Source organism: Labeo rohita, chromosome 7 (genome assembly GCF_022985175.1).
Source record: "Labeo rohita strain BAU-BD-2019 chromosome 7, IGBB_LRoh.1.0, whole genome shotgun sequence".
Taxonomy (NCBI): domain Eukaryota; kingdom Metazoa; phylum Chordata; class Actinopteri; order Cypriniformes; family Cyprinidae; genus Labeo; species Labeo rohita.
The window spans coordinates 9064682-9078129 of NC_066875.1; the positions used below are offsets into that span (position 1 = coordinate 9064682).

At 36.2% G+C, this 13448-nt stretch overlaps 1 protein-coding gene across 6 annotated transcripts in view; it reads left to right on the top strand.

The window, feature by feature from the left end:
* The window catches only part of csnk1g1 (casein kinase 1, gamma 1), a 58842-nt gene that overhangs the window by 33978 nt on the left and 11416 nt on the right, over nucleotides 1-13448 (top strand). For 4 of the 6 annotated variants that reach the window (XM_051114660.1, XM_051114659.1, XM_051114658.1 and 1 more), the window contains 8 exons: nucleotides 67-218; nucleotides 356-590; nucleotides 1064-1149; nucleotides 1236-1320; nucleotides 3713-3861; nucleotides 5117-5224; nucleotides 9362-9472; nucleotides 11732-11838. In XM_051114660.1, coding sequence (XP_050970617.1) covers nucleotides 67-218; nucleotides 356-590; nucleotides 1064-1149; nucleotides 1236-1320; nucleotides 3713-3861; nucleotides 5117-5224; nucleotides 9362-9472; nucleotides 11732-11838 — 1033 coding nt within the window. The remainder of the gene's footprint in view (nucleotides 1-66; nucleotides 219-355; nucleotides 591-1063; nucleotides 1150-1235; nucleotides 1321-3712; nucleotides 3862-5116; nucleotides 5225-9361; nucleotides 9473-11731; nucleotides 11839-13448) is intronic. The other 2 variants (XM_051114662.1, XM_051114663.1) reach the window with 1 other exon arrangement.

Sequence of the window (13448 nt, forward strand, 5' to 3'; positions counted from 1 at the left end):
ACTTAACCATTAAAGGGAGAGTGTTATGACTAGTATAGGTAATGCTCTTGTATTTTTCTTTTAAAGTAGAGGGTCTGCCTCAGGTCTACTATTTTGGGCCCTGTGGGAAATACAATGCCATGGTTCTGGAGCTGCTCGGCCCTAGTCTTGAGGACCTCTTTGACCTGTGTGACCGAACATTCTCCCTCAAGACCGTCCTGATGATCGCCATTCAGCTGGTGAGTGCACAGGGCCTCTGTGAAGCTGCTGTGTTTTAAGAGTAGTGTGTCACCTGGGTGAGAAGTGCTTGAATATCATTGGTCTGATGCGTTGCATTGTAAGCGAGTAATGTAAATCCTGTGTTCAATTTCCCCAGATTTCCCGCATGGAGTATGTGCATTCTAAAAACCTCATCTATAGGGACGTGAAGCCAGAGAACTTCCTCATCGGTCGACAAGGAAACAAGAAGGAGCACATCATTCACATCATAGACTTTGGCCTTGCGAAAGAATACATTGACCCAGAAACCAAAAAACACATTCCTTACCGGGAGCACAAGAGCCTTACCGGCACAGCTCGATACATGTCTATTAATACACACTTAGGGAAAGGTAAGTGTTAGATACCTCCCTAGTCTGATCTTAAAATGGACTTAACATTAAATTTAGCATGTCACTATCCTCACGCTTTATGTGGCTTCTTGACTGACTGCTTAATAGGGTTGGGAATCATGAACCAGTTCGTTTAAGGAACTTCATATTCATGTTTGGTTCTTTTATTGTTGCATTGAATCTATAGCACCTCAGTTGAGCGTTTTTGTTGCATGCACTTTAAGTGGATGGACAAACATGATTGTTCTGATTTATGGGTTTGAAACGTGGATATTGTTTTGACCAGTTATTCGGTCGAATAATTGAATAATGATTTATATTAATATGCTCAATGATCAATATATTAATAGCTAAGTAATTTAATCAGAACCAGATTTGTTCAATTCCGTATGATTCCCATCCCTACTGTCCAGCCAACTTCATGTTATTGTGTACATGATGTTACTATTTTATTTATTTATTTATTTTTGCAGAGCAAAGTCGGAGGGATGACCTTGAGGCCTTGGGTCACATGTTCATGTATTTCCTTCGGGGTAGTCTCCCTTGGCAGGGACTAAAAGTATGTTGAACTAGCATGTTAAAGTCATTAAAACAGTTACTAATTTAGTTCTTGAAAATGAGATGTTGTTGTTTTGTGCTTTGCAGGCCGACACACTGAAAGAACGCTACCAGAAGATTGGGGACACAAAGCGAAACACTCCCATTGAGGTTCTCTGTGAGAACTTTCCTGGTGAGACCCATAATGCGCTTCTCTTGTATCAGCCAGTCTTGTAGTCAACATAAAATCAAAATTGTCCCCATTCATGTCCTTCATACACATTTCTGGTTTTGTGCACAATTTAGAAGTGCACATTATTCCCAAGTAAATGTAATGTTTTTTTTTTTTTTTTTTTTTTAAGAGTTGCACAAGACCGCTGCTTCAAATTAGTCATGTTAATGATACTTAAAAATTAAAAAAATGTTTATATCTGGATTTTCTTGGAGCTGGAATGCATTCATTTTCTCAGTGTAACTCATGGCAGGTTCGGAGAAACATTGGCAGATGAGCAACTTGAGATAGCATTTTGTCTTCGAACAGAACGGAAAAATTTGTTACAGGCTGTGTAAAAATGGCGTATAATGATTAAGCTTGTTTATAAGGTTGTTATGAGGGACAATTTTATATTAAAAAAAAAAAAGTTATACTTGTGCAAAAGGGGAAATATGAATAAAAACAACAGATCGTATGTCAGTGACCTAATGAAAAAAAAAAAACGGTTGGTCACTGCCTATTGAATTGAGTTGATTTTAATAAATGTACTCCCTGACCACTTTATTAGGTACATCTGTTCAACTGCTTGTTAACACAAATATCTAATCGGCTGATCACATGGCAGCACCTCATGCATGCATTTAGGCATGTAGACGTGGTCAAGACAATCTATGCCTCAAAATGAGCATCAGAATGAAGTTGAAAGGTGACATGGTTATTGGTGCCAGATGGGGTTTTCATGGATGACCATCTTTAGGCTTTCCAGAGAATGCCAGTCTTGTAATGGGCTACAGTAGAGTAGTATAGACCACACTGGGTGCCACTTCTGTCAGCTAAGAAAAACTGAGGCTGCAGATTGCATGGGCTCACCAAAATTGGACAGTAGACAATTGCACGGCCTGAAGAGTCTCTATTTCTGCTGCGGATGGTAGGGTCAGAATTTGGAATAAACAACATAAAAGCATGGATCCATCCTGCCTTGTATTAACGGCTCGGGCGGGTGGTGGTTTAACGGTGTGGCGAACATTTTCTTAGCATGCTTTAAACCCTTAGTACCAATAAGCATTATTTAAATGCCGCCATCTGCCTGAGTATTGTTACTGACCATATCCATCACTTTGACCACAGTGTACCCATCTTGTGATGGCTACTTCCAACCAGATAAGGTCTCAGATCATATGTCTATATGTCTATATTGGCTGTCATTGTGATGTTTTTTGATGTAGCCTACAATGAGCTTAATGCAAGGCAAGCCCATCATACAGTTAAGGTCAAAAGTTTACATACACCTTGCAGAATCTGCAAAATGTTAGTTATTTTACCAAAATAAGAGAGCTCATACAAAATGCATGTAATTTTTTATTTAGTACTGACCTAAATAAGATATTTCACATAAAAGAAGTTTACATATAATCTAAGACAAAATAATAGTTGAATTTATAAAAATGGCCCTGTTCAAAGGTTTACATACACTTGATTCTTAATACTGTGTTGATGCCTAAATGATCCACAGCTGGTTTTTTTTTTGTTTTTTAGTGATACTTGTTCATGAGTCGCTTGTTTGTCTTGAACAGTTAAACTGCCTGCTGTTTTTCAGAAAAAGTCCTTCAGGTCCCACAAATTCTTTGTTTTTTCAGCATTTTTGAGTATTTAAACCCTTTCCAGCAATGACTGTATGATTTTGAGATCCATCTTTTCACAATGAGGGACTCGTATGCAACTATTACAGAAGGTTCAAATGCTTACTGATGCTCCAGAAGGAAAAACGATGCATTAAGAACCAGGGGTGTAAACTTTTGAAAAAAAAAAATGCAGATGTGTACATTTTTCTTATTTTGCCTAAATATCATATTTTTTCATTTAGTACTGCCCTTCAGAAGCTACGGAAGATACTTTCATGTTTCCCTGAAGATAAAATAAGTTACATTTACCCTGATCTTCAAATTCAACTTTTTTCACTCCCCGACTCTTAATGCATTGCGTTTTCTTCTGAAGCATCAGTGAGGGTTTGAACCTTCTGTAATTGGATTCCCTTAGTTGTCCTCAGTGTGAAAAAGATGGATCTTAAAATCATACAGTCATTATTGGAAAGAGTTCAAATACACAAAAATGCTGAAAAACCAAAGAATTTGTGTGACCTTAAGGATTTTTTCCGAAGAACAGCGGGCAGTTTAACTGTTCAGGACAAACAAGAAACTCATGAACAAGCATATTTAAACATTCAAACAGGGCTATTTTTGGAAATTCAACTTTCTTTTTGTTGTCTTGTGGACTATATGTAAATGTAAAAGAAGATATTCCACATAAAGGACTTCCCTTTGCTCTTATTTGTTTATTGTCATTATAACTTTTTCCTCATTTGTGTTTTCAGAGGAGATGGCGACCTATCTACGCTATGTCCGGCGGTTGGATTTCTTTGAGAAGCCAGATTACGAATACTTGCGGACCTTGTTTACGGAGTTGTTTGAACGAAAAGGATATACCTTTGATTACTCTTATGACTGGGTTGGCAGACAGATTGTGAGTCAACATGTCTTCATAACGAATTTCTGCATTCTTCTCACACTAGCTCTCTTTTAGCACCTTCCTACATAGCTCTGAAAGAAGTCCACTTCCATAACAAAGATTCACATGTAATGTACTCACCCCCTCATCATCCAGGATGTTTGTGTCTTTCTTTCTTCAGTCGTAAAGAAATTGTTTTTTTTGTTTTTTTTGAGGGAAAAAAAATACTGCGTTTTTCTCCATATAATGGACTGGTATGGTGCCCCAATTTTGAACTTCCAAAAGGCAGTTTAAATGCGGCTTCAAATGATCCCGAATGCGGTTGTACATGAGTCCAGCTGAGGAAGAAGGGTCTTATCTAGCGAAACGATCGGTTATTTTCATTTAAAAAAAATACAATTTAAATACTTTTTAATCTCAAACGCTCATCTTGTCTTGCTCTGCCTGAACTCTTGTGTATTGTGGTTCAAGACTGTTAGGGTATGTCAAAAAACTCCAATCGTATTTTCTCCCCCAACTTCAAAAATCATTTCAAAATCATCCTACATCGCTGCAGAAGTACCGACCCAGTCTATGCAAAGTAAACATGCAAAGAAGATCAAACTCCCTTTTAAAAAAAAAAAAAAAAAAGTACAACAGCGATATATGACGATTTTGAAGTTGGGGGAGAACATGAGATGGGAGTTTTTCGAAATACCCTAACTGTCCAGGCAGAGTAAGACAAAATGAGTTTTGCTAGATAAGACCCTTCTTTCTTGGCTGGGATCATTTACAACTGCATTTGTGATCATTTGAAGTTCAAAATCGGGGCATCATATCATATCAGAAAAATGCTGAAATGTTTTCCTCAAAAAAACATACTTTCTTTACGACTGAAGAAAGAAAGACATGAACATCTTGGATGACAAGAGGGTGAGTACATTATATCCTTTAACTAATTTAACTTGCCTTGAAACGATTTACATGGGTAGCAGCTCTGCTTACCACATAGTAATTGAGCTCGTAGTTGACTGCAGTAAAGTGTGATGTTAGCATATTGCTAAGCTAATAATGCAATGCTGTTAGCATAAAAATACGTGACCATTTTTAGTCAATATTTTTCTTTATTGAATATACAGTATAATGTACATTGCAATGCCTAGAGTATAAACAAAAAGTTGCACAGTTTGCCCATCTCTGCATGGCAGTGTTATATTGCTGCCTATATTTGCTCAGACGCAGAGCTAGCTCTTCTTGCACTGATGTTCTCTGTGTTTTGTGTATTTGTCAGCCCACACCGGTGGGTTCGGTCCACGTGGACTCAGGGGCATCTGCCATCACGCGTGAGAGCCACGCACACAGAGACAGACCCTCCCAGCACCAGCCCTTAAGGAATCAGGTAATCTTCCGTTGCTCATTAAGGAAGCTTAAAATTAGTGAACCTTGTCTTTATTACGGGAACGTCGACACACCTATTTATTAAAAGCACATAATATTTCCTCTGAACCAAAAGGGTGAATCTCATAAAACAAGTCTGGGTCATATTTCACCTCAAGATCACAAGAAAGAAATAAGAAATTAAGGTTGATGTAGAAGTCTGGTTTTTGTTTAAGGAAATAAATACTTTTGTTCATCCAGGGAACATTAAATTGTTCAAAATTACAGTTAAAAAAAGGTCCTTGTTTGAGTTTTGACTTCTGATTTAATTTTGGAGTGAAATAATGGCCTAGACATGTTGTCATGAAATCTGCTCAAGAACACTGAACAGAGCTGGTGGAGCTGATTTTAGAGGGTTTCTGCAGCACTACATGAAGCTTTAAACAAAATCATTAGACTCGCCCACTCAGCAGCTGGCTGTTACAGCATGCACTGCTTTAGCATATCATGGCTCAGAGTGCATGCTGGGAATAGAAGTTCCTAAAACTATATATTTATGCGTATGTCACTGGAGACTATTTTTATATTGATTCATTTGCCAGTTTCTGTAAAGTGCTTTTTCTGCCTCTCTCTTACGTTTGCAAGAGCAAATCCGCTTTGCACATTTTCACAAACTTGCCCTCTGTCAAACTCATCTGCTGAAGCGAAAGTTTAATTTTGGCTCATTAAAGATTTTCGCCAAAGTTTTTAATTTTGGGATGCACTCAAATTAGTGCTTGTAGTTCAAGGTTTTAAGTCACCCAAAAATGGTATTTTTCCTTTTTGTTCCATGTTCCATGGTTTTAAAGACCGAATGAGATTATGAAGTAATGACTGCTTTCATTTATAGCTAAATTGTTCTTTTAAGATGTCTTGACATCATATATTTATGGTCTTTCCAGTGATTTGAATTCATAGTGTAGATTCATACTGTATTCTTATGGTTCTTGTGAGGGAGGAGAAGTAAAGATATATTTAGAAATCCTTGGCTGAAAGACACAAGGGCCCTGTAAACTGCCTCATCATCAGTTTAGTAGAGGTTCTGGTGTTTAGTGAGTGTGTTCAGAGGGCACATCAAGACTATTCACAGGAGCACAAATTTTCATCACAAAAGTCTTGAAATTAAAACAATGCATTTCTGTAGACTTGCCGCTAAGTTATGATGTACGGCAGATCTAAAGGTGCACAGGGTAAAAGACGTTTAAAGGAGAAGTCCACTTCCAAAACAAAGATTCACATATAACGTACTCACCCCCTTGTCATCCAAGATGTTCATGTCTTTCTTTCTTCAGTCGTAAAGAAATTGTTTTTTGAGGAAAGCATCTCTGCATTTTTCTCCATATAATGGACTGGTGTGGTGCCCCAATTTTGAACGTCTTTAAAAACGATCCCAAATGCGGTTGTAAATTATCCCAGCCGAGAAAGAAGGGTCTTATCTAGCAAAACGATTGGTTATTTTCATTTTTAAAAAATACAATTTAAATACTTTTTAATCTCAAATCTTGCCTTTCTCTCCCTGAACTCTGTGTATTCTGACTCAAGACAGTTAGGGTATGTCGTATGGGTATAAATTGTATTATTTTTATTATGTTTTTATTTTAAATGTTTTCCTCAAAAAACATAATTTCTTTACCACCGAAGAAAGACATGAACGTCTTTGTGAATCTTTGTTTTGGAAATGGACTTCTCCTTTAATGCGGAAATTTGGCTGAGCATTGATGCAATCGTAGGCAGCAATGCAAAGTTGATTCTGTTCTAATTTGATCTAATATTTAATTTGTTTTAAAAAATGTTGTAAAATCAATACAATTACCAAATATTTTTTGAGACAAAGGTCTTAATGATTTTCAGTTTTCAAGGTAATTCAGGGTTATTCAATAACTGAACAAGTATAGTATTTAAAAGGATAGTTCATCCAAAAATGAAAATTGTCATTTACTCAACCTCATGTTGTTCCAAACCTGTATGAATTTCCTGAAGATTTTGTAGAATGCGGGTAACCAAATGGTTGTGGGAACCATAGACTTCCACAGTGTTTTTTTAGCTATAACAAACTTGTACAGGTTTGAAACACCATGCGGGTGAGTAAATGATGATTTTCTTTTCAAATGAACTATCCGTTTAAGGTAAAAAGCGCTAGAACTAAAGACACAATTATTAAGATGATAATAGATTTAAATGTTTTTTGTTTTTTTTTAAATGAACATGTTTTAATTACATTTTGTCATTTATATTTGATCAAAATAACGGGCTTACTGTAGTGATTTTTAAAAAAGCATTAACTTAAATATTATAAATTATAGATTTTCAATTTCTTATTTTTTTTAAACAACAAAAAAGACTGATTTGTTTTAGCACAAAATGTGTTGCTTCATTAATGTTCAGTAAAAACATACAGTGGACAAAAGTATTGGGACACCTCTTAATTATTGAATTCAGATGTGTGAAATCAAAACCTGAAGCCAGCATTTACAAATGTTTGTGGGGGGAAAAAAAGGGCTGTCCTCACATCACCAAGTACGGCAGTGTAAAGCACGCCACCACTGGACTCTGGAGCAGTGGAAGCATTTCCTACGTAGTGTTGAATCGTGCTCTGTTTGGCAGTCTGATGGGCAAGTCCTGGTTTGGTGGATGCCAGGAGAACATTGCATGCCTGACTGACCATTATGCCAACTGTAACATTTGGTGGAGACGGGATAAACATTTTTCTCTTAAGTCACACCTGCGGCCTGACTGTTAACCGGAAAGATGCTCTGCATTTCCGGTCTCCAGTGTTTCTAGTCAAATTATCGTATATTCCGAGATGATAATCTATTATAACCTATTAAAATGTTTTTAAAAAGCACGTGGCTCCATAGCACCATCACTTTGCAATGTCGCAATGACCGTCATTTGTCAGTGCCTCACTCCTCAAAGTTTAATAAGTGTTTAGATCACACAAAGCTGTCGGCGTTAGCTACATTAAAAACAGATGGCGCTATTTGTATGGGTTTCTATGGAGACCGGAACAGAAGAATATATAATCGGAAGTTAGAATTCGTAATGGCGGCGAATTCTAATGCTCAGTAATGGTCAGTTCTTCCACACCAAACTTGGAAAAAGGTTTATAGAGCTGTTTTTCAGGAAATGAGCTTGAACACTTAATTTTTAGTAATAAGAAAATCTTAATGCTTCCACGTACCTGGACATTTTAGACAATGCTGTTTACTTTGTGGGAACAGTTTGGTGAAAGCCTATTGCTATTTCAGCATGACTGTGCCCAATGCACAAAGCAAGGTCCACCCAGAAAAACTTTTTTACAATTTCTTTCAAAAGTAAATTTAAAGAATCTTTTATAGAATTTTCTGTGCACTTTGTTTTATAATTGCTTTATTTTAATTTTTGGACTGTAGACTAATTGGAGTAGACGTCACAGTTATGTCACAATCTTAAATTGTTTATTTCAATCCTACCACTAAATGCAAAAGTAATGAAGTGAATTTGGATATTTTCACCTAGATTTTTCACACTACCCCACTATCGTGTCCACCACAAAACGTATTCACAATCACACAAGTAATCCACCAGGGGTTGTACTAAAGCTGTATACTACACACTGCAATTTCAGATATTTGAATTTGATTTTAATGTTTGTCTTTGTTCTTGTCTGACTCAGAGTTTGTTGAGTTCTCTGTTAATAGCATCCTGTCCACTTATAAATGTCAGAATATGAGCCATCAGGTTGAATATAATGTAATACATAGCTGTAGATAGCTCTTTAGATCTCTTAATTATTGAAATTATGCTGTCAGATATTCCAATCCGATCTCAGAGTTGGATGCCTGATTTGCTACATGTAGTGCCCACTTGGCATTCAACAGCTTTCAGAAAGTTTTCTCTTCAGTTTCCTCTGTTTTAATGTCTCCTTGTTTATTTTGTGGTTTGCTTCTTGGTTTGATTGGACGACTGGTCCACAGTCACTAATGCCGTTTCCTGGCTTTGACTGGCTCTTTTTGTTTCTTGTTGATTTCCATTCCTGCATTGTGCTGCATGCCACCTGGCCTCACTCCGCCCGCTCTCGCTCACTCACCACACCTCCCCCCCTCCTGCGCCTCCTCCCGCACCTCCTTCATCCGCGCAGACGGCCATCTCCGACCGCAGAGGAGCTTGGGAGGTGCAGCCCAACCGCCAGACAAACTCCTCCTACCTGACCTCGCACCTGGCAGCGGACAGGCACGGAGGCTCAGTGCAGGTACTGCTTCACCCCTCGCTCGACTCCTCCACCTGTGTGTGCTCATGTCTACAGCCATCTGCAGCAGCACGCCCCACCTGCTCTCAGACCTGACTAGAACACTTCCTCTATGGGTTTCCCTTTTTGGCAATTCTAGTTCTTATTAAAAAAAATTGTAGTAATGCTGTGTTTCATTCAAAGTTGAATGTGGGATATTCCAACTTGATATTTCTAAATCCCAACCATATAGCATTCCATTGTCCAAGTTGGAAGAGCGTTGTCAAGTGGCATTCTGTTGGAATTTTTCAAGTAGGAGGTTGGAAATGTGACATTTTCATATTCTATCACTTTTCCAAATATGAGGGTGTAAATTCCAACGTTCTGAGTTGAATAAAACACAGCATAAGATGTCATGCAGAGGCTGAGATGATCAGGAAAATATGATGTAGCCTCTGTTGTGGTAATTTGGTAGAGCTGACTTTAGGACCTAGTATCGCCAACTCTCTGTATTTATAATGGCGACAAACGTGCAGATTCACCACCTTGCGCTGCTTGCTTCACTTTTATCCAGTAGGTGCCTCAGAAGTGACTCAGCAGTGCTGCTGACGGTCTTAGAGCTTATTTAGATGGCCTCTTTGAACTGTAGGAAATTAAATATGTAATCCTGGACCATAAAACCATTCATAAGGATCAGTTAATTGTTTGAAATTAATTTCTACATTATCTTTCCATTGATGTATGATTTGTTAGGATAAGACGATATTTGGCTGAGATGCAACTATTTGAAAATCTGGAATCTGAGGGTGCAAAAAAATAAAAAAATTTAGAAAATCGCCTTTAAACTTGTCCAAATGAAGATCTTAGCAATACGTATTACTAATTTAGAAGTAAGTTTTGGTATGTTTATTGTTGGAAATTTACAAAATATCTTCATGAAACATGATCTTTACTTAATATCCTAATGATTTTTGACATAAAAGAAAAATCTATAATTTTGACCCATACAATGTATTTTTGGCTATTGCTACAAATATGTCCGTTCTACTTATGACTGATTTTGTGGTCAAGGGTCACATATGTAGAGATATATTAGATGACAAAATAATAAACCAAATGGCAGTACATTAAGTGTGACTTAAGTGTACAAATACTTTGGGGCCACTGTACACCAGTGTTATTTTAGTATCAGTGATAAATTATTATAGCTTTTGTTAATATTTTAAATTAGGTTTTATTTTTAAATTTTTCTGTTTCTCTCTCTCTCTCTCTCTCTCTCTCTCTCTCTCTCTCTCTCTCTCTCTCTCTCTATATATATATATATATATATATTATATTATATATATATATATATATAAATATATATATATATATATATATATATATATATTATATATTATATATCACTATAATTTTATTAATTATTTTGGTTATTTGGATGTTGGGTTTTTTTTTTTTTTTTTTTTTCATTTTTATTATTTGTTCTTTTTTCAAAATTTTATTTATATTTAATTTAGTGTTTACTTCAAGTTAAACTAAATATAAATAAGAAATGTTGCCTTGGCAGCTACTGAAATGAAATAATTTAGTTAACTTTAATATTTTATTACAGTAAATGTTTATCAATGTCTTTTGAGTAATTAAAATGTTTTGGGTTTTTTTTAGTTATTTTACTTTTAGTTAATGATGATAGCCCTGCTGTAGACCAAAGTCGACATTATGGTTAATGATAAAATATTTTCAGATGTGGTGTAGATGGGCAGTATTAGTAGACTTTTAATCAATTCTGTACATTACCGGATCTGGTGAGACTCGGCTCTAATAATAGGTCATTAGCTTTTAAATGATAGCATGAATAAAATATTATGGTTACATTGGTAAATGTTGAACTCATGAAAAGCTTGATTTCTTTTTTTTAAATTGACTGGAGATTGCAAAGTAATTCTTAATGAAGCATCTAAATATTCCAGGTTAAACTAAATTTGAATAATTTACATGCAGAAAAGAAATGAAGAAATTTATCTTTTCATAAACATTAAAAAAAACTTATTTTCAGTGGTAATACAGTTTAAGTTGTATTTAATCAGGAATATTTGACCAGCCACTGAATCCTCTGGAAGTATGACAGTAAATGAGGAAAATCATTTACTGCTTTCCAGTAGTTACTTGCACAGATACACACATTCAAGTTCTTTCAGGGCCTTTTTGTATATAGCAACTGACTGTATTATCTAATTAACCCAATAATTAGATTTTATTTTAATTGATTCTTTTCTGCCACAGGTGGTGAGCTCAACTAATGGTGAACTGAATGCAGACGACCCGCTGGCGGCCCACTCAAATGCACCAATCACAGCGCAGGCAGAGGTGGAAGTGGTGGATGAGGCCAAGTATGTGCACATGGCTTCTCACAGGTTTCTGTTGTCTTTGCCTTGTGTCTAATTGACACAAGCTGTCCTTTGCACTCTGGGTCTTTACATGATTTCACCCCTGCCCCCTCTGGTCCATTCCCATCTGCTCCCCTGTAGTGCTCTGTGTGCCCAAAGTGTTTAATGGAACGTTATATTGGGTAAAATCAGCTTCTTTTTTTTTCTTTTCCTTTATTGGCACTTTTCAGTTTTGAATGAAATATTTACACTACCATTTAAAGGTCTGGAATATATATTTTTTAATGTTTTGGAAAGAAATCTCTTATGCTCAACAAGGCTGCATTTTTTTTTTTTTTAATCAACAATACACTAAAAACAACATTTGTGCAATATTTAGCTTTGCCATCACTAGAATAAATTATATTTTAATATATATTCAAAAAAATATATATATTTTTTAATTGTAATATTTCTCAGTACTATTGTATTTACTGTATCTTTAATCAAAAATGCAGCTTTGGTGAGCATTCAGTGACTTCTTCCAAAAACATTAAAAATCTTAGTTCCAAACTTTTGACTGGTAATATATTTTTAAAAATTGGAGCCTGTATAAAATAATGCCATAAAGATTTGCATGTGAAGAGTAAAATAATGCCATAAAGATGCATTGTGCAAGTGTACATAAGACTGTAAGCGTAAATTAAATTTGCATGCGCAAGAGAAGCTTTGTAAAAGTGTAAATCGCGTTTCAAGCGTAAGAAAAAAAGATTTGCAGCATTTTACTGTTACTCGTAAGTGTAATTCATGTATTGTGAAACTGCAGCTTCATGCTTTCGCAAAATAAATACGATCTGCATTCTTCCGACTTCCATTTCTCCACGCTTACACTTTTGGCACGTTCTTTTCGCTAAAATATGGTCAAAAGCACTGCAAGCCTGTGAACAGTGATTTGCACACGAAAACAACAGTTTAAAGATCTGCAAAACAGATTGACTGCGCAGGACCAATCTGTATGTGTAAAAAACAAACTGTTGCAAATGTCTAAATGACTTATGTATGTAGGGCACAAAGTTGCCGAAATAATCCGATATGTGCAGCTCCGTCTTTCTTTTATCTGCGCTTACACTTTTGGCACGATTCTCTCACTCACTGAGTTTTGCAAGCGTGAGGGGGAGGGCGGGGCCACCACCTTTTTGTAGCCAATCAAATGAGACTCTCGCGGACTCTATTTACTCTTATCTGATTGGTTCAATAAACACATCACACGCCAAAACATTTATCTTCATTTAGTTCTCGCTGCCGCTCACTTCCGGTGGAATGGTACTTTTAATGTACACATGCATTAACAATAAAATAAAATAAAATAAAAACACGATATAAGTTGTGTACCAGGCTATGTGTTCATACTGAATTTCGAGCTGTGTCCTTTTCCTCCTCAACAGGCAATATATGATAGTTTACTGTAATATTGTAATTTTGATGATACTTAATACTAAAACTGCCACGGGGTATATTTTACCCGTGGCTGTTTTTTAAATGTAGCCTACATAACAGACTTTGAATAAAACATTCAAGTCTCCCAGTCACTGACTTTTACTAAAATGGTGTAATTTACAATCCTCTAAAAATGG